Source organism: Pipra filicauda, unplaced genomic scaffold (assembly GCF_003945595.2).
Source record: "Pipra filicauda isolate LSUMZ 115617 unplaced genomic scaffold, ASM394559v2 scaffold23_size5868930_pilon, whole genome shotgun sequence".
In the NCBI taxonomy this organism is placed as follows: domain Eukaryota; kingdom Metazoa; phylum Chordata; class Aves; order Passeriformes; family Pipridae; genus Pipra; species Pipra filicauda.
This window is the reverse complement of record NW_024104354.1, coordinates 2,877,178-2,898,993: the sequence shown is the minus strand read 5'-3', so window position 1 is coordinate 2,898,993 and position 21,816 is coordinate 2,877,178. Positions and strand designations below refer to the sequence as shown.

At 37.7% G+C, this 21,816-nt stretch overlaps 2 protein-coding genes across 3 annotated transcripts in view; one reads left to right on the top strand and one right to left on the bottom strand.

Annotated features, from left to right (window-relative positions):
- AKAP7 (A-kinase anchoring protein 7) overlaps positions 1-21,816 on the top strand; it is an 84,769-nt gene that overhangs the window by 24,927 nt on the left and 38,026 nt on the right. Inside the window, exons 6-7 of the mRNA XM_027751701.2 lie at positions 2,617-2,729; positions 11,793-11,937. Of these exons, the coding sequence (XP_027607502.1) occupies positions 2,617-2,729; positions 11,793-11,937 (258 nt within the window). The remainder of the gene's footprint in view (positions 1-2,616; positions 2,730-11,792; positions 11,938-21,816) is intronic.
- MSH5 (mutS homolog 5) lies at positions 234-8,718 on the bottom strand. 2 transcript variants are annotated; one of them, XM_027751690.2, is made up of 2 exons: positions 8,596-8,718; positions 234-7,786 (listed from the first exon to the last, which is right to left on the bottom strand). In XM_027751690.2, exon 2 carries the CDS (start codon positions 7,783-7,785, stop codon positions 5,350-5,352), a length of 2,436 nt encoding a protein of 811 aa, XP_027607491.1. In that variant the 5' UTR covers position 7,786; positions 8,596-8,718; the 3' UTR covers positions 234-5,349. The 2 variants fall into 2 exon arrangements, with proteins under 2 accessions (XP_027607491.1, XP_027607479.1); XM_027751678.2 differs by lacking the exon at positions 8,596-8,718 and adding an exon at positions 8,343-8,423.

Below are 21,816 nucleotides of genomic sequence, written 5' to 3'. Positions count from 1 at the left end.
GTGCAAATCTTCACCAGTACAGATCCTGACTGCAGAGTGGGAGGTAAGACTGCATGGCATAAGATGTGATGGCGGAAAAAACCTGGAGCTTTTAGAGGGGAAAAAAAGACTATCCACAAGACTGAGTCAGAATATCACAGGGCAGTGTAAAACCTGATTTTGATAAGACTTGCCCTTTGCTGGAACATCAAAGTCAATAGGTCCCCAAATGATGCAGTTCACAGAACCAAACACAGGAACCAGAAAATGGCTTTATTACAGATAATTTCAGTTTTAAATAACTGTAACATTTTATTAACTTTCTAACATCAGAAAATAAGCAGGCTGCTGGATGCATAGAAATACACACACACCATAACTAAATCGACTTATTTGAACTTCCATATCTCATTTTGAAAAAGCAGCAAATGGGTATTTGTATTCTTCTGCTTTGATATGTTAATCATTATTCAGCAGCATTTGTGTGCACAGCTGCACAGTAGCTTAGTGGGGATTCAGTATAAATTTAGAAATGTTTCCTGCAGACAAAATTCAAAATAAGAGAAGTGGGTAGGCTGTACTTGTCTATAGATACATAGCTATAGCTATAGGTATATAGTTAGTCTATAGCTACAGATATGTAGCTGTATAGATTTAGATACCCAGATGTATTTATCTATATAGCAGTTATGCTTGTATATACATACATGGGATGAGAGAGAGAGAGAGAGAGAATATGGACACAAAACTGGAACGGAGGAGGGTTGCTCTGACCATTACAAAACATTTTTTCTCTGTGAAGGTGACCAAGCACTGGCAAAGGTTGCCCATGGAGGTTGTGAAGTCTCCATCCTTGGAGATATAAAAACCCATCCAGACATAGTCCTGGACAGCCTGTTCTAGGTGGCTCTGCTTTAGCTGGGAGGTTGGTCCAGACGACCTCAGGAAGTCCCTTCCCACCTCAACCATTGTGTTATTTTCAGCATTCACCATAGTAATAGGATCCCTATTGCCATTGTGTAAAAGTTACAAAGGTTTTAATCAGGTGGTCCTTTCAGCATCCTATGAGTTAGAATAAGAAGTTGGACTAATTCTTTTTTGTAAAATGTATCAGCATCTTATAGGTGGGAAGTGAAGGCTGAAAAAAGCTTTCAAGTGGGCCGGTTCATTGATTTCCTTTGCTTCTTTAGAAATTCCAACTTTTGCATAGACTATGGAGCCTGAGGTTATAAATCATAGGCAACAGAGAAAGAGAAATGAATTTTGATCTCCAGGTCCCAAGTAAATACTCTGAGCTTCTTCTAGAACTTTTATGTTGCAAAGTAATGCATAAACTTGTAAAATCTCCTCTTAAATGTGATTTCAAAGCAGCTCACTTAAATAAGCAAAAAATTGTAGGAGTAAGGACTCTGGAATGAACATGTTACAGGAGAGTGAACTGGCAGACTTATGCTAGATAGCTTTATATGCCTATATTCTTCTTCCTTGGACCTTCCCTATTTTTTTTTTTAAGCCAGCTGTGCTGTTCACTTCCCAGTGTAATGCTGTTTCTGTCAGGTGGGAGAATAAAGCACTGTTGAACTATCAAGCCCAAAAATAATACACTTAAATGAAAATACACAGTTATGGTAAGCTTTGATTAAATTTATGTGATAGGATTATTTTTTCCCATTTTAATTTCAGTTTGATAGTATGAGTCAGCTAGACCTACAGCAAGTGAAAAATTAAAAGTTGTATTTGCAAAGAAAAAAAATTTTTTTTTCAGTTTTTCTGATTTCAGTAATAGAAATATTCTACTTAACGGTATTGTTTTTGTCACAGGTTTAATCAATTTTATCTAAACCTGTTTTCAAAATTGTTACAGAAATTTTTCACATGCAGTATTTTAGCTAAAGGCAACATGGAACAAAATTCAAGAGTAATACTGAAATTTATTTCCAAGAAATTAAACATTATATTGGGCAGATAAATTGGGAAATAAATAGTAAAGTAGGTCAGTGTTGTAGAGCTGCTTTGGCTTGGACTGTACACAGATCAAAGTGTATATTAAAAATAGGAAATTAGTTTAGAAGGCAACAGTGAAGCTTAAAAACCCAAATTAAAATTCATCAGCATACCTGATATGTTTTCCAATTCTGGCATATAAATCCAGGGCCACACTTAGAGCTTTCAACTTTCAAATTTCCTTTGGTCTGAGTGGGAGATTACCCAAATACAGAATAATGTTTCTGAAGAAAGACAATTCTGTCACATACTTAGAGTTTTTGTAAAGTTCCCAAAACTTTAGTGAGAGCGATTCTTGAACAAGGCTAATATTGAATTCTTATTCTGATAGCAAAAACAGACAGGTCTTTTGGACCAAAAAAATGGACAGCTTTCTAATTGCTTTTATTTTAGTAAAGCCAAATTTGTGACCTGCATTAACTGCAAATGTAAGATCATTTTCACATGAAATAATATATACCTTTGAAAAAATATGTACCTTTGAAGTTAATTAGAAATCTTCCTGCCTTTAGTACTCATCATCTTGTTTCTCCCATGAGAAGCAACTGTGACTCAAATTACAGTTGAAAGCACATTTTTAAGCATTCTATTAGGTAATATCTTTGTACCTCTACACTCTTCTCCCCCCCTCAGAGACTATGAAGAAGATATTTCAAGAAAAGGGGATCTTGGCAGGAGAAGAAAGAGCTTTTAAACCACATCTGACCTTCATGAAGTTGTCAAAATCAATGGAGCTACGTAAGCAGGTGAGCTCACATTTCATGTAGATCAGCAGCAATCTAGAAAGTTTAATTTGGAGATGCACAAAGGTGCTGCTTATGCTGTAGCATCATACCCTCTACTTTGTAACCAGCTGAAGAGGTAAGACTTTAAAAATATTTATTTTATTTAATAAAAATAACGTAGTGCATCTACTATATAAACATTAGTCCTGTACTGTAAGTTACCACTCTTGATATTCTTAGTACATTAATATCACAGTCTGTTTTCTGTTGTGAAATTAGGCAAGACCAAAGGCTAAAAGTACTTGTTAAAAATTACAGAACTCTAATTAGGATGTAGTTTGTATACGCATGCTGTTTGTTTGCAAAGTTTTGTTTCTGTATAGGAGAAAACAAGCAAGTAAACAGTGAAATTCCTATTTGGATTATGCATAATAGGCAGACTGTCAGTTCCCTCTACTGAATATGCTTTGGTGAATTTCAGAGCAGCGAGGAAACCCACCTTCTATATTCTCTCTTGCAGGCAGTTATTTCTTGCCTATTTATTAGGGTTTTTTGGACAAATTACAGAAATACATGAAAGTAGGTTATAACTGTCATAAAAATATATAGAAGCAATACTAGTGGACCTATTTTTATTGCATACTAATTTAACTGTAATACTGTATTGTATTATCTAACATAAGGTATGTCTCCATAAATTTTTTTTGTTGACCTTGTATACAATGTTTTATGTGATCCTTTAACATTGTCTAGGAAAATAATTTTCAGAAAAAATATTTTAAATTGGAATTAAATTACATAATATTAATATTTTAAGTTGATTTTTTCCTTCATACTGGGCATTAAAGAAAAATACTTTAAAATTTAATTAGAAATATCTAAAATGCTGAAGGTGCACATTTTAATTAAGTAGTATTCTGAAATCAGTAGGCAGAAGGCAGTGAGATTTCAGATACATAAGAAATTTCAAGGGCACACATACTTGCTCTAAAACACAAATAAGGACTTATCCACAGGATGCAGGTGGATATTATAGATATGGATGCAGGCATATTATAGATATTAAATTTGTGAGCTCACATTACCTTTTGCTTGTATTAACAGTTTTTAAAAAACACTCATTTTAAAAATCCACAGCTCTTCTAGAATATCAGCTGTTCAGTAATTTAACTGTTTGGTTTAAACATCTAAAACAATCAGGGTGGGGTTTTTGCCATTCTGTTTTCTGGTTGTTTTTTGGCTGGTTCTTTGTTTCATTTGTATTTATCTACCTTCCATGAAATATTAGCCAGGATGCATACTTTCTGTGTTATGATATTCACTGCTGCTGACAGAACCAGGTCAATGTCATTCCAAATCATCTTCCTTACCCCTCTATAATGCTGGATAATGCATATGGTATTCTAAAGATATACTGTATAGAAAGATACTGTGTATTAAAAATCTGTAAATTTTTCTCTGTCAATTCAGTGTCAGGCATAAGCATTAATCTTTACTATAATTTTTTATTTCATTGTGTACATGTGTTTAGTTAGACAGTTTCGTGCCTTTACTGAAAGTGGTAAATACAAATACATAACATAAAAGGAATGATTATTTCGCAGTACGTTTTAATACAATGTCTAGTTGCATTTTGAGATCATACAAGAATATGAAAAGCAAGAAAGGGGGAATGAATGAAAATTACATGTGAAAGCATATGAAAGACCAAACAGTAGTAAAGTGGATCAGTACAGTTCTCAGCTATAGCTTTATAACTATATTAATTTTTAAATGTAAGTTTCCTTATTTGAGGCAATATTCTTTTAAGTCACTCTCCTCACAATGAGATCTAAATTCCACCAAATTTATCTTTTGGGGGGAAAAAAATCTTTTTTTTAAACCGTAATATAACTTTAGGCAGTTTGAAATGCATTTATTCTGAAAAGATTTTAACTTCCCCAGAGTTAAAACCATATTTACAAAACAAGGAGTTTGAGAATTCAGAACTAGGAAAGATCTCAAGAAATAAGCTTTTCACTTTGAAGGCACAGCATTAAGCTAAAAATGGTAAATGCAAAAAACTTGGAAACAGGTATTAATAAAGGATAAAAGTGTGAAATAAAGTTCATTAGAAAAGAGCTATATGGTTTACTGTACCGCTCTCAGCTTCTTAGATTAAAGGACTTATCTACCTACTCAGAAGTGGGAGCAACCCACTTACTTGCTGATACGAGCATCTGAGGCACATACTTATTTGGAATCTTTGATGCTGATCCTAAAATGGCTTTAGCACAATACAAAACAATAAGCATTTTGCTTTCACAGTCTTCTAAGACCAGCAGAAATGTGTTGTGATTTTTCTACAGTATATTTTTTTAATCTGTGGTTCTAACAGGGACAAAAAATGCACAAACTGGGTGACCCAAGAGCTGAAAGAGGTTCTTAAATTCTCTTCTTTCCCTCTTTCTACACTCATATGGTACACCATATTGAAGTACTTGCTTTAAACAACAAGAAGAAGGAAGGCTTTAACTATAGACAGTTTGTTAAAAGCTAAATGTACTGTGAGGTGTTATGTCACAGTAAGCATTCTTTAAATTACCAGACTTTCCTACTGAACATAGTGGATAAGATGCAACTATGCATTTACACATACCCGTTACAGGACTGAGGCTGCAGAAGGTAGCACCTCCTTCCTCATGAACTCTTCCAAGTCCACATGGGGATCATCAAGGTCTAAGCAAAGAAACTTTTCTACAACAGACTTGCATTTTTCCACCCGATCTCCTTTTGAAGGATGATCAAGACATTTGATAGGTTTTCCATTGCGAATCAGTTCTGATATTTCCACTCCTCTTTCAATAATTTTGGCTGGCATTCCTGCTAATGCTGCAATGTTGGCAGCATGACTAACAGTGGACACGCCGTCTTTGATCTGATAGAAAAATATCAACTCATCTCCATCCTGGTGGGTCTCCATGGTCAGATACTCCAGAAGAGGTGTGTCAGGCAGGAGTTCTAGCTGCATTAAACTGTGAAAATTAGTGGAGACAAAGACCTGTGGACACTGTGTTCCTTGTCTGATCCAGTACCTCAGGACAGCAGCCAGAAGGGACAAGCCATCCAGTGTGTTTGTCCCTTTACCAAACTCATCAATAAGTACCAGGGACCTCTCTGTGGCATTGTTTACGGCCTTTGCAACCTGGTTAAGATCAATCATGAAAGTGGAGAGCCCTACAGAAACCGATTCCCTACTGTGGATTCTTGTGTAAATGCCATCAATTACTCCAATCTCTGCCTCTGCTGCAGGGACATAACTGCCAATTAGAGCCATAAATACTATAAGACCTACTTGCTTTAAGTAAACACTCTTTCCAGATGAGTTGGGCCCTGTGATGATCTTTATTCGTCTGGTAGCCTCACCACTGTTCACAGGATTGGCCACGAAAGTCTTTGCACACAGTTCCATGAGTGGATGTCTTCCATCCTTGATGTGGAAGCCGTGGCGGTGAGTAAAGTGAGGTCGGCAGTAGCCGTTCTCCCGGGCCATCGCTGCCAAAGCTAGGAGCACATCTAGGTGTGCAGTGTACTCAATCACATTGTTAAGTACTTCAGACTTCTCCAAGATCTTTGTCTGCAGCTGGTGCATGATAAGTGTTTCCTGGTCTCTGATCTCACAGTGCAAGTCACCCAGCAGGCTGTCTAGCTCCTTAGTCCGAGCACTTCTGTAGTGCAGTTTATCGTTTGACAAGAACATGAAGTCCAGGCCTTCAATTTCGAAGTCACTCTTTTCCACCATATCTGGTAGCCGTGGAATGGAGAGAAGGAACCCAATCAAAGGAATGTAGATCACACAACAGGAAGGAATATGATCATCCAAAGTCTCCAGTTCTTTTCGTGCCACTTCTGTAAGGAAGTCTGACAATCCCATCAGCTTTCGTTTCTTCTCATCAATAGTGGCGTCCACATTGGGTCTAACAGTGAAGCGGTTCTCTGAGAGGCTGCCTTCAAAGTCTACCACTTTGCTGATTAGATTAGCAATGTAGTGCAGATCATCAGTGAAGACATGTGAAATAGTCTGAAAAAGTTCAATAGTGTTGGGCAGAGAACGACACGTGTCTCTAAGGCACAGCGCATTGTATGCTGTTTTATAGAGTGCTTGCCAGTCACTAACTTTTGTGTTGGAAAGAGTCATTCTTTTTAGAATAAGAGGCACATTTTTAATATTCTTGAGGCAGTTTTGAAGAGTGAGGACTGTTTCATGGTTCTGAGCCATCAGGAAGAAGCTGATAACATCTAGCCGTTTGTTCAGCTCTGCCAAGTTCCGAGTAGGTCGTGTGAGCCACAGCCTCAGAAGTTTTTCTCCCCATTTGCATCTGCAGCGGTTTAAAATTCCATATAAGCTGAATCCTTCTTTTAGTCCACTGGACAGCTTGTACACAGAAGGATGGATATCACTTTTAAATATCTGCAGGACACAGTAAGTGTCTTGGTCCATACTCACAGTATCTGACAGCACAAATTTTTTAAAGGCCAAAATAGGAACTGCTATACTGCTGTCTTCAAGCTCAACTCCAACCCTTCTCCTGTCTAGAAACTTAAGGAGGCCCCCTAAGGCTCGTATCATGAGTGGGCTTTCAAAAGGGATGACTGAGGACAAGTAGAGAATTTTCTCTGTTTCAGTCATATGAGATGGGATAAATGGAAATTGCCTAGATAGGATCCTTTGCTTGCTGACTTCTAGACCAAAATCTACATTAGGAAACAGGACAATTTCTGGTTTTCCAATGTCTTTATCACCAGCAGTAGCTGTTAGGTTGGTCAGGAATTTGGCAATATTCTGGTCCTGTTTTGCACTGGTCACTATGCATTGAGGATTAAGTTCCCCAGTCACTTTTTGCAGTAGCTTGAGGTCTTCATTATCAGGTATCTCAGGCATGAAGTAGACTGAGCAATCTTCTGTATCATAATAAGTAATTGCCAGCTGCCCTGCATACCACAAAACAGACATGTGTGTCTCAGAGCCCTCTTGGTCCTCTTGTTCGGGCCCAAGCAGTGGTAGCAAGGCATGGCTTGTGGCTGATGTGGCACTCATTCTGTTGGAGAGAGATATTTTTATTTACAACTCATCCAAAAGGTCCTGAGAAGCAATTGTAATTGACGAGAGGAGGTTAACACTCACTCTTCCAACTCTGGAGAAACTAAGAATCTACCAGTCATTAACAATAAATGTTCAAGTGGAAAGATGCAGCCAGCATCTGAAAAGATACAGCTGCCATCTGCTCCCAAGCAAGGTATAACAGAGCAAACTACCAGCAATGCTGGATTTACAGTTTTTCTTTGTATTCTTTATTTTTTTAAAGTATGTATGTATGCCCAAATACCCATAAATACAGTCATGTACATGGGCATGTATATATCCATGTACAGAATCATCCTCCCTCAGAGGTACGCGAGACATGCATGTGCTGACCTCAGCTCCTCACAGCAGTGCAGCCCATAACCTGGCCATCATTTCAGGGTCCCAGCCCGGTATTTACGTAGCACTATCACACAGCACGTTTCTATACAAGTACATAAGGGATCAGCCATATTAATCCCCTGTCACCACCCCACTTCCATCCCTCTCTCACCTCTTCCCCCTCTACTCACCCTCCTCACCACAGGCGGGCAGCTCGTCTGGGCTGCTGCCTCTCCTTGTAGCCAGAAGTGTTCTCCTGACCCCCTTCCTCTGTCTCTCCCCGCGCTCAGGCTCCCCCCGCCGCCGCGCCCCCTCAGGATGGCCGGGCCCGCCCCCGTAGCCGGGCCACCGCCCCACCGCCCCACCATCCCGCCATCCCACCGCCGCCCCGCCGCACATGACGGGCCTGTCCCGGCAGAGCCCTCCGGGCCCGCGGGAACGGACCCTCAGTTGCAGGCGGCCTCCCGGCTGGATGGAAGCACCCCAGCAGTGTGCTGGGTGCGCGGTCTGGTACATGGGACTCGAGGCTGCTTGCGTCTGTGTTAAGGTCCATCACCGCTTGAGCCCTCCTGCCCCTGGTCCCACACCTGGTTCCAGCCCCTGGCTCAGACTGCCTGTTGAGAGCAGCCACGGGAACTGGGGTTTCACTGTAGGCTGCGGACAGCAGGCTGCACCTTCGTGGTGTGCACACAGGGGAGGCATAGGCAGAGTTAACAGACATGGCAGGGCTACCAAAGGCTGTGTCGCTGGTGCGCTGCCAGGCCTGCGGGAGGTCCTCATGCCATGCCTTTCTAGGCCCACGTTTCACAGCCATGTCCCTTTACAGGCATCATCCATCCATTACAGTTCTTCCTTCAAGAGGCAGATGTCTTTCTCCTGCCCTCCCAGCACCAAACGCTTCAAAATGGCCTCTCAAGCACTTGTTTCTCACCCCCCTCATTATGGTTTATCTCTGTAATCAGCATCTATACTATTCCCATGTGGTAACAACTTTTCTCTTTCATCTCTACTGCTCCAGACCCTTTCAGTTAAGAAATGAGCCATGCCCTTCCCATCCACCTGCTTTGTTTCATCCTTTCACATCACACAGGCAGCACTCTAGCAATTGCTCCAGTTACTAAAAATATCATAGTTTTGCCATGGCTGCTTTTCCAAATACATTTCAGTAGTGCATCACAAGCACAACTCAATTCCTGAGCATTCAACATTTGATTCATACCTTACCAATCTGCCTTTGACAAGCAACATCCCTGCCTCTTGTAAATGTTATTTTTCTGTTGGAGCGTGAAGTTGTGATTTTTATCTTTTCCTCATTTCATTCCAGAAGTACTCAAGGCTTCATATTTTGACAAGTGTTCTCCTGGCTGAAAAGGTCTTTTTTTATTACTAATTGATGTCTGACTGGATTTCAAAGAACTGTCAGCCAAAAAGCAAGGAATGATGATTTAATTTCAAAATAAGTTTAGTACATAAGGACTAATCTAGCCATAGAAATCAAATTTCAAATAGTGATAGTGAGGATGGAATGAATGTAGTCTTCCAAGATCATGTTCCTGAAATGAAAAACATCCACCACTAGATGTCATAATTTCCGAGATTAAGGAAATAGTCATTTCTGACCTTCACTAAAGTAAAATTATGGGGACCAAAAGTCTCTAAATTAGACTTCAGAGAACCAGATGTGCAGGTACTTATGGAAGCAAAGTCCTTCTGAAGCCAGTAATTTTGTACCTAAATAAAAGGTCAGTAGACATACCAACTCTAAGCCTATCTTGCATATGTGTAACTTTAAATGAAGCACCACAAGAAATGCATGAATGTAATGCTCAGATAAATGCATACAGTTTAATGTTACAGTGAGGAAGGAGACAGTGTATGCTCCTTTCAGGGTGTCTGGTGAGGAGGGACCTTTTCAGTGCAGAAGGGGATAATAAGAAAAGGAGGAGGCCCTAAGAAACACATACAGAGACCCAAACCTGACCAACGAATGATAAGGGAAGTAGTAACAAGAGCCAAAGCTGGTCAGCCCCACAGACTAATAAAGACATGTGGAGTGTGGGGATGTTCATTGCAGTAGGATTGAGGACCTTGTCAAATGAGATGGTAAGAGAAAGGAGGCAAACAGAAGCAAAATATACAGAGACACAAACCTGTTAAACTTAACACACAAATCCAAGAAGCAAACCTTGTCAGTCATACTAACTAAGGGCCTGTCAAGAAACTACAGGCAAACTGGGACTTTGCAGCTGTTGGGAATGTAAAGCTGAGGGTCTTGAGATGTTGGGAGGGGGGCTTGGTTGTACTGTGCAAATGGATGGGGGATGTGAGAGGTGCAGGGGAAGAACAAAAGAGGAGTGGACAGAATTGGCTGCAAAAGAGGCCAGTCTGTTTAAAATAAGGCTGGTGGGCATGCTTGTCTGATGAGCTGAGCAGCTGACTGCTGGAGGCAAATATCTGTATCCTCCCCAAACTGTGTGAGTGAGGAGCTGTCCTCAAGCTGGACCAGACAGCAAGTGGGGGACCTGTGGGGTCAGTAAGAGGCCTGCGATTTGGGCAGGGGTACCAGGTGGACAGAGGGACCATGGTCGTGCTTTGGGGATGCACAAATGTGCATGTGAGCCTGGAGAGGGCCATGTGTGTGCCTACAATGGTGACCTTCTGTCTCTGCCAGGGGCTACCTGCACCTGTGTCTCCTGTGAGCCCTGTATGTGGGTGCTGTTGAGGGCAGTGGCATTCCATGTAGCCAGCCATGTCTATGTCCTTTGAGCATGTGTGCGTATCTCTGAGAGGTGAAAGCAGCAGGTACATCCATCAAGACTCTGGGGCTCCGGGGCACTGGACTGGGCTCCAGCAGCCAGGCAGTAGGGAGCCCTGGGCAGAAGATACTGGAGGTACCATCCCTACTAACATCCCGTAGCATATAGTAATGATACCTAAATAGCAAACAGCGTTATTGTGAGGTAGATTGAAGGAGAAAATAGCGAATTTCTACAGAGATCATATATTTTAATTGAAGATGCAAAGGAATTCGCACTCCTAAACTCTTAAAATAACTACTGAAATTATGTTTTCTGAAAACAGCCTAATAGAAAATTTAATATGTTATACTTCATATATGCAAAACTGCATGATTCCAATATTATAAATTATGGTAAGTTTTTAGATTTATTGAGTTTAAAAAGTCTAGTGCTGGTAAAATACAACCACATTTTCCTGTGTGGTGATTTTAAAGACTAAGAAAACTGCCCTTGACATACATTTGAGATGCTTCCTTGTAGTAGCATGCCCAGTGATGACAGGAAAAATAATTCCCAGTGACATGTTCCGTGAACACTGTTGCAAACTATTGGAAATTAAAGCAGTTGTAGCATTGTGTATGTCTATTTGTTTTCTACAGGACTGAAGAAGTGATAGAAAGGAGGAATAATGACACTCTTATTTCATTGTTTAAGTTCTGCAACAGACAGTGCTTACCTGAAACAGGAGATTTGGCACATTGTTGTTTTTGTATTCTTTTTGCATCTTGAAGTACTTTTCCATCCTAACTATAATTCTGATTAAAATGAAAACTATAAGAATCAACTACAAAATTTCAGCCTTTTAGTAGAATGCCTAATTGAATTTTATGTTGCTTTTTAAAGGTGAAAAAAATTGACTCCAACCTGTATGAAGATTTCAAAAGCCATTATTTTGGAAATGAAATCTTGCACCGCTTTGATCTTTGCTCCATGTTGAAAAAAAAGCAACCAAATGGTTACTACTACTGTGAGTCCTCTATTGTTTTTGGTGAGTACATCTTCATTTTTGTCTTATCAATTGTGTCTCTGAGTTATATGCATGAAAAACTAATATACACTCTAATGGAGTGTACATTAGGCGATTCCTGTAATTTCCATGGAGTCTGACAGAAATCTGTCCCTCAGCCCTGGCTCTGCAGGAACTCTGTGCAGTGATTCTCGCTGACAGCTAAAGTTTATTTTCAATTATCCATCCCCAGAATCCCATTCCATTTCTCATCCTAAAATGAGTGTTTAAGATTAGTGAGATGTATCACTCTCCAGAGCTGCTCATCTCTCTGTTGAATTTAAAGATGAGTTGCGTGACTAAGTTAGATTAGACACAGTAACAGATGATTAAAGCGAAGTGAAATGTCTGATTTCGCAGAGATGTGACCTTACTTGGACTATATTCGTATACAGAGAAAATTTCAGTGTTACCACAGATTTGGTAATAACTCTAAGACTTTAAATATTGTACATTTAAACATTGTGACACCTTGCTAGATTATTACAATGCTAGAAATCACAGTTGTGTTCTCCTGCTTTATCTGAACAGAAATACCACTGTTAAAAGTTAGTGCTGCTTCCAGGACTGTGTGTAGGGCTTTGGTGACGATTTGGTTTCTCCCCTGTGGAAACTTTTTTCCTTGTGCTGCAGCATTGCTGGTGGAAATGCTTACTGGTTTGGATTGTTTTGAGGACTTGTAATTAAATACTGGCACAATACTTTAAACATGTCAGGTGTCTCACAAATGCTAATTACTGTCAATGTTGTTGTTTGCACTTAGGGTCATCTTTATTTAGCTTAAATAGACTGATAAAAAACAAATCAAAAGAAGTACAGCAGAAAAAAGTGTAGGATGTGACAAAACTATTGCAAAATCCAGATCAGTCAAAATGAAAGTGAGATATTTTTATACATATCTATCTATCTATCTATCTTATTTATTACCTTGTGTTATGCATGTCTCATAGTTATGTTTATATTTGTATATATAACTATATATATAATGTCTTCTGTACGTTTGTAGATTTAAATATTATCTATGTGCATCCAAATGCTTAAGAGAAAGAGAAATTATAAGATCATTTAACATGATATAAAATTTTTATTTTGGTGAAATTGAGGCTCTGTTATTCACAAATATACCTCAGAGTATTTTAGAATATGTATCTGATTAAGGAATTTGTTAAATAACTCATTACAAAAAAAAAAGGCTTTTTAGCAGTACAGTTTGTAAATATTGACAATGTTATTTCCGAAACATTTGTTTAAATCTCTCTTCTTGAACTTGTTCTGTTACTGACATCTCAGAATGCTAAAATGGGACAGTCTTTCAGAAGTCTTTTGAATGTGAGTCCCATTAAATGGTTTATACCATCAGTCAATCAACTAGTATTCAAAGCAAGAATCACATGTTTGTTTGGCTTTGACTCAATCCTGGTATGACAGTGCGTAAAGAATTTATGTGTCATTTTCACAGTCCAAACAGAACTCTCCTTTGAATTATTTTTACATGAGCACTACATCTGGCTTTCTCCTAGACATAGTATTTGAATGGATGTTCTTCACTGATATCAGACTAAGAAAATGCACTATTATTATCCTCATTTTTTCATGGACTTAGATGCATCTTGGTGAAATACATGCATTTAATTTTTTGGTTTTGTACATGTCAATATATATATTTTTTAAAGCAAACAAATGAAGGAAAACAGCGTTATTGAAACGGAGTTTAAATGACTTGTTTTTTCATTTCAAAGAAGAAGATAAAATTTTAATGAATTTTGAAAAATAAATTTTAAAATGTTTTAAAATGTGATCTGAATAGAGTTTTTTAGTAACTTTAGGTAGCTAGGACATAAAAATAAATACAGGAGGGAGTTAATGCAGTTCTATTAATACATTAGAAATAGTGACATTTGAAAATTACTTAATACAGACAAAACACTCTATCCTGGTCTAGTTCTTTCTACATGTATATGCACTCAAGCAATTATCTTCTTTCCTTGAAGTGCACAGAAAATACAGAAACAGAACTGACTTCTTTTTATCTAGAGTTTGGTCAGACTTGAATGTTATTCATCTAATAAGATGAAAAGATCTAAAACGGGGTTAGAATTAATGTTAAAAATCCATACACAACAAAGACTTGCATACTACTGTGGCCTGGCAGCCAGGAGAGCCAACCGTGTCCTGGGGGGCATCAGGCAAAGCATCACCAGCTGGTTGAGGGAGGGGATTGTCCCGCTCTGCTCTGCACTGGTGCGGCCTCACCTTAAATATTGTGTGCAGTTTTGGGCACCACAATATAAGAAAGATACTAAGCTATTAGAGAGTGTCCAAAAGAGGACAGTGAGGATGGGGAAGAGTCTGGAGGGGAAGCCATATGAGGAGCAGCTGAGGTCACTTGGTCTGTTCAGCCTGGAGGAGACTGAAGGGAGGCCTCGTTGCAGTCTACAGTGTAATGAGGAGAAGCAGAGGGGCGGGTACTGATCTCTTCACTCTGTAGACAGTATGAAGTTGTGTCAGGTGAAGTTTAGTTTGGATATTAGAAAAAGGTTTTTCAGCCAGAGGGTGGTTGAGCACTGGAATAGGCTCCTGGAACAGGGAAGTGGTTACAGCACCAAGCCTGTTCAAGAAGTGTTTGAAAAACACTCTCAGGCACATGGGGTGATTCTTGGGATGTCCTGTGTAGGGCCAGGAGTTGGACTTGATGATCCTGATGGGTCCCTTCCAACTCAGCATATTCTATGATTATCTGGCTAATAAGTGCCACAGCACACATCAGCTGCACATTTTAAAAGCATATTTAAAAATATGGGAACCAAAAGAGATCGATATGAATAAAGGCACAAGTAAAACACCTGCTGAACTGCATCAATATGCACAGCAGGTAATCAGGCTTTTACAGTATGTTACGTAGCAGCATCCACTATCTTCAGCAGAGCCTACATCTGAACCAGAAGTTTTCTCTGCATCTGTGTGCCAGCCCCACAGGGTATGTATTCAGGAGTTAAAAATTGATGCCACAGTAAGGGTAATGTTGAAGCTTCACACTCGAAGTAGAGTTCAGTTTACTGTTTAAAGCAAACAAAACAGCAAGCCAACAGTGTCCTTCTCCAGACTACCTACCTCATGGCAGTCGTTGTATGTCACCTCAAATCCCAAAGAAGACTATTGAATGCTGGAATGAGTTGAGCTTCTCAATATATACTCCTTCACCTGAATAATAGGTCATGGTATTATGTCAATATGTCAAATATGCCTTTAGCATTAAGTATCTCACTTAAATATTTTCAGAATCCATTAATAAATATTTTTGTAGACTTGTTTCAAAGAAAATTTGTGTATAGTAATATAATGTAAAATGAGATTGTATACACATTAAAGAAAGTTGTCACATGCCAAGCTGTTTTCTGTGATGTTTCTCCTGGGTGGCTTGTTAGAAGACTTCCCCTATGCTATCTCTGAGGTAGAAGAACTTAAAGAAGTCTGTTCCTTGGTGGAAACCACCCAGCAGGTACTCTTACTTTCTGCGCAATCAGAATTCATATACCTGGAATGTGGCCCAAGCTGCAGGTTAAAGTACTATTGCAAGCCCCCTTAATCCTTGCAATCTAGCAGTAGCAATATGGAAAATAACATATCAGACTACAAACATCTGTTTTATCTGGATAAAAGCATAATAGTGAGGTAAAAGGTAATACTTCTTGCTGCTCAAATAATACCTCAAACAAATGCCTTTTTAAGTTGCAGAACATTAGAGGGTCAATTCACTTTTCAGTGGAACTTTCCACAAGTTTGGTGTCTAGTCTGACCTTGTCACCAGGTTACTCTGCAGTCTCTCTAAGATGGGAGACACCTGCAGAAAGTCATTCTTCCCATCCTAAAATGTGTGTCTAAGACAATCAGGATCTAAAAAATGTGTATGATAGGCAAACGTGAGTCTAAGATACACTGCTTGAACAGTTGTTAATATTGTTAATTAGCTTTCTTGCTAATTATATATATATGAAGATAAAATTTTCAATTAAATAGCAAAAAGATACATTATATTTGCAATCTTTAAGTGTCTGAGGGAGATCAATAACTTTATGAACAGAACATGTTACAAAAAATAGTAATTCTTGCAATTGCTGGTGTTAGGCTATTTGAAACATTTAAGTAACATTTTAGTTTAATAAACTTAATTAGGATTTTTTGGTGCCGTTTATGCTTCCACATTACATTTTATGATGTTAGCCAGGCAGCTGCTCAACACCCATGTCTCAAGGAAAGAACAAGATGCTTCTTGTGGTACCTTGTATATGAACTCTACAGACTGAAGATAAGTTTGTCAGCAATAGGTTTGGAAATACCCACAGGGAAGAAAGAATTACGGAAGAAAGAATTACAGAAGAAAGAAGAACAGGAGAAGAGACTCATCTGCACATGAAACAGAAAATAGATAATGTTACTCTATGAACCCCAAATAATACTGAGAAGAAATAGAAGACTGAAAATAAAAGAATTGGAAACCAACTGATAGTTGGATAGATTGTCAACATCCCTCAGTTTGCTCTTTATAAAAATGCACTTACAGTGTTAAGCAAAAAATACAGTAGTATTTCATCTTCATCATCAAGGAAGAAGAGGGTTCAAATACAGAATGCAATATGAAGTTTTCCCAGTTTGTCTGAAATCTTTTTGAATTGGACACTAGCTTAACTGAAAAAAAGACTGGCATTTGTTTCCTTTAGGTGCTCTCCTGCTTCTCCATCTACAGATGGTTTGACCTAAATGTGATTGATTTTATTCATATAGCAATTAAATATTTTTTCACATTGGGAAGAGCAAAAGTAACCAATAGTTCTCCTGTTTTAATTGTCCAGATTCTACATCCTGCAAAATTACACATATTGTGTGTTGTTTCTTTTTACCTTCCTTCTTAATTGTATAAATTAATCACTTCTTCTAAAATAATGAATCGTTCTTTGATTTTATCTGTTATGTGCCCTTCTTTTTCTGTAATTTCAAAATACCTGTAGATCTGTTTCTTTCACTTTTTAATAGTCTATTTGTAACCTAACTTCTACTTTCTCCACCCTATTAGGTTCTGAATAACTGTTTTTGAGTTTGTTGCATATCTGTGGCACTCCTTCTAAATTTTAATTAATAGCAGTCATATTGCTTCTGGATAAAAATGTTCTGGGCAGTTTCCCAGGGGCTATTTCTTAACCTTTGAAATTAGTAATTAATTCACTGTTTGTGTTGAGTTTATCCAGAACTCCTTCAATTTTGTGCATGCAGTATGCATAGTAAGTCTTTGCCCACATAAAAAGCAACAGGTATTGTGTGCTTATCAGAGAAGTCTTTCCCTAAAGCACTATTTCTCAACAGAGTCATGTGGTAGAATATTGACTTATAAAAATGGTTCTTTTAAACATGGCAGAGAAAAACTCACATTTTGGTTATTAACCTAGAAACCATGCTCTTTATGGACAGTGACTAGAAAGCAGTGATTTGTGGTTTCTTACACACATCAAATATTTTTCGATTCTTTAATGAGAATATAACAGCAATATATTTCATCTGTGTATTGCTACATTGGGCAGTTGCTTCTGTATTTGGTAATTTTCTGCGACTGAAACATTGACCATTAGTATAGCATTTTTCATAATGAGATAGCATTTAATATAAATTTCATAATATCAGTTATAACTTAAAAGCTCTATGGATTCATACTGTTGTGGATAAGGAGAAGAGGCTGATTGAGAGGGAAGTAACCAATGTGATTTGAAAGTGAGAATTTTAATTTCAGAATAATATTTCATTGTTCTGAGGCAAATTCTAATGTTTGAGCTTTAATGTTGGCAAATGTGTGACAAACTTCATTAGAAAGTGACAGGGAGCTTCAAAGACAAGAACAGGATGTTTAGAATTCAATCATTCATCTACTAATACTGAAAGTAAGTAAAACACCTTTTCATCACTTTCTGTGATTATGAGATTTATTTATTGTATTTGATTATGAAATTTGCTTTGTTGTACAGCATAATTTTTGCTATTCTCTTTGTAAAATACCAAAATGTAATTCTGTTTGAAAGACTATTTTCCTTTTGTTTATCAACAAAAAAGTATTTGGAGTAGTGATCTATTTTTGTGCCAGAGCTGTTATCAGTAGTTGAAAATAAGTGAAAATAAGATTTTCTAAAATGGTTTTCAAAAATCTGTTCAAACAATAGAATAAAACTGATGAAGTAAATCTAACAGAAAAGCACAAAAACCTATTTGACATCAGAAAGACTGTGATTCATGACTGAAAATTCAGTAGAGTATATGAAAAAGACAGAATTGATTTTTTACAACATAACATAGTATGCTATAAAATACAATTTAATAACATCCAGCAGCTTTTTTGTGTCTTAAGTATTTGTGATTTAAAGACATTTTCCTCAGCAGACTTTGGTGTCCAAACAACATATTTGTTTCTAAATTTAATATATTAAAGTTACATTGAGAATATGCAAAGCATTAATTTCAATATATTAACAAAACAGTAAACAGACCACCTAGGTGAGGAATAAACGAAATATGTAATATTCTGTCATTGAATATATCAGTAAAAGATAATTAATTTTTATTCTTAACATCTTCCTAGCTAGCAAGTTATTTTTCTTGACACATATTTGTTGTATAGTCTTAACATCAAATAGAAGGTATGTTTGACTTACTGTAACTGAATTTGGCTCTTCTGCAGATTCTATGAGGAGTGTTTTTCAGTAGTTTGAAGGATCTGGAGTGAAAGGAAAACCAGTTTTCCATTGTTCGATTGTCACGATTTTTCAATTGTTGATGGTTAGTGTAGAGCTCAAGAGATTATCCAGTGCTCTGCATGGTTGCACAAAGAGTCTACTAGGCTTCCTACCTAATTCCTGTGAGATATTCTAAAATAAGATACGTTTGCAGATCAGTAGTGATCTGTACTTCAGGAGTAATGCAAACACTGACATAAAAATGTAATTTTTGGGGAAAAGGGCTTGTTTTGAGTAATACCACAACTTGCATTTCTCTTTCACAACAGTACTCAGCAATGAATAGAAACAGGGGTTTCTAGGATAGAAACAGTGTTTTTCTTATTTTAGACTGCATAATATATTTTTGAAGCCTCTAGTGTTTGTAAAAGTTGTTTTTTTTCAGTGGAAGTAATTTCAAGATAAAATGTGACAGATCTTAAAGACACATTGTTAATGTGGCTTACAGTGAGTGTCATTTCGTGTTTCCTAGAAAGCTACAATGCGCTGTTTCTTACGGAAACAGTAGAATGTAAGAGCAAGATTACATCAATCAAAAGCTGAAACGTGACATTATTGTCTGCCAAGTTACTTGGTTTTAATCTATTCTTAAACACAACAGAAAGGGTCATCACAGTGCCTGCTGAATACATAGTACACAATCTTACATTTTTCAAATGAAGATCAAACATTTAAGATCTGAATTGGCATTTAATGACAGGAGAGAGAACTGAACGTCTTTTCTGTTTATAGGAGAGTTAGGCAGGTCTGTTGGGTATGAAAAGTTGGAGGTGTTACTCATGCAGTATAGAGAACTTTCTGGGAGGGTGACATACAACTCATAAACAGGTTGCTATACTACATGCATGAAGACTTTTGATTTTTTCTTAGTGAAGTATGTCTGAGTCTGCATGTGAGTCCTTATTTGTCAGCCATCCAGCTGGAGACAGTCCAGCATTGTGCTTAATCCCCCTGTCCCACATCTTGAGCACTTACCAGAGGATGTGGGTGAATGCAGAAGGGGGCCAAACCTTGCCATTTACAGCCAGTAATAAATGGCCGAGCAATGCATAAGAATTAATGTGGTTTTTTTACACTGCCTTTCATGCTAGTGACAATTCCTCGTCTGTTCCATTGCAAGATTAGATGAGTTAACCACCCATGGCATAAACTGTCTGATATAACTTTAGTGGTTTAATGTACCTCACTTGCCTGTGCTGTGGAACTGACGAGGGGCACTTGGAATCAGGTGGAGATGACAATGCTAAATGCAGCTGTTCTTCCTGCTTCTCAAGTGTTGGCTATTAGGTTGATGCTATAGTGTTCAGCTATGTTCTAATTTCTGCACCAGCATCAGTAGCTTCGGAGGCTTACATGACCAAAGCAGTCATATTCACACTTACTGGACATACTTAAAGACATCTGAAGTGAGGCTTCCAATTTTTTAAGTTTCTCTAAACTTGTCCACTCTGTATTTTCTGAGGCAATAGTGGATTCACACTGCTTGCATTCTGGGCAGATATCTGGGTGTGTGTGGTGGTCAAAGTGCTGAGCTTGACACCACAGACTTCTCTTCACCTGGATTTGGATTAGCTAGAGTACAGGAAGAGTGAGCTCTTCTTGTCTTCTCTAGACTGCATGGTTTTACCTTAGGTAAATAGTTTGATTTCTGAAATCCCAAAACACTACAGTTGACCCTTTCACACATACTTTTAAAAACCTCTGCTATTACTTTATGCTTTGCAAAGAACAGGTTTGTCTTAAAGAATTCTGAGTAGCCATCCACAGTTTATAGATTACAGCAGAAAGTAATTGCTGACTGAAGACTGTTTAAAAAAAACCTTTTACCTTTAAAAAAATTTATTTAGAGAAGCGGTGAAAATGCCACAATTTCATTTTAATACCTAGGTACTGTTTCCATAGCTTGTTTATTTTTTTTTAATGTTTAAGGTGCTTTGAATCAAAAATCCTAGATACTGAACTTTATTGCTTTAATCAAGAGAACAAAAGCTTTTCTTATACATAAAACTGTTCCTAATTAAATACTTTGGGAAAGTGGGTCAAGCTGAACAGGAACAAAGCACTCTCTTATTCCAAAATAAGAATGTTCACATATGGAATTATTCAGAAACAGCTCTTAGTACTTTAAAATTCCCAGGCAGTGTTAATCTGTCTTATCTTTCAAATGCAGGCAAGCTCTATATTTTGTTTCCCTATTCCTATCGTATTGCAAACACAAAACACATTCGACGTTAAAAATTTGCATCAGTTGATTAGGTTGTGATACCACCTTTGGCAGGAGATTTGTTAGTGTATCTTTAATATTAAAAATGTTATTTTCACATGAAAACAAGTAAAAGCAATCATTATTTTACATGGAAAATATACCTGCTTATGGATGAACTCTTTTAGAAGATTGTGTTGAATTCTTGGTGATCATTATTATTGGTAAATTCTGCTTTCTATACATTGAAATTTTCTTTCCTGATACATACAATACCTTAAATAACACACCATCCACAATTCAGATTAGCTGTTACCTCATTTGCTTCTTCCATTTGTCTTGCAGTTATCTAGTCAGAGCTTCTCATATTTTTTTCCCAGAAATATAGGGAATATCTGGTTTATCTTTCTTCATAATTCATTACCTGGATTGGTTTGAATGTAGTTATATTTATATTCTTGGGGGCAGCTTTTCTTAATTTCTAAGAGCACAAAACACAGTATGAAGGCATATTGTTTCTCCAAATAGAGTTTTCAATGTTATACAGGCATAAAATCCCATGCATTTCAGAGTAAGCCTAAATCTGTAATTTGAAATACACATGTGTAAATCATAATGCCTTAGTTATTTTAGAACTATTGCACATACGTTCCTGATAAAGAGTCATCTGTATTTTTGCTTCTTCTCTGTATCATGGAGCCTTTATATGACCAGTTTTCACAAGGATGCTGTATTTATTCAGGTGCTTATGAGGAACAAGAGCTAAGAGGTTTTAAAAATTTAGTTCTTTCTGATTTATTATCTGTGCTTTCAATTTTAAACTCTCCAATCACCTTCACTCCTTTTCTTCTTTCTCAGTTTGGTAGTTCAGTGATACAGGGCCAG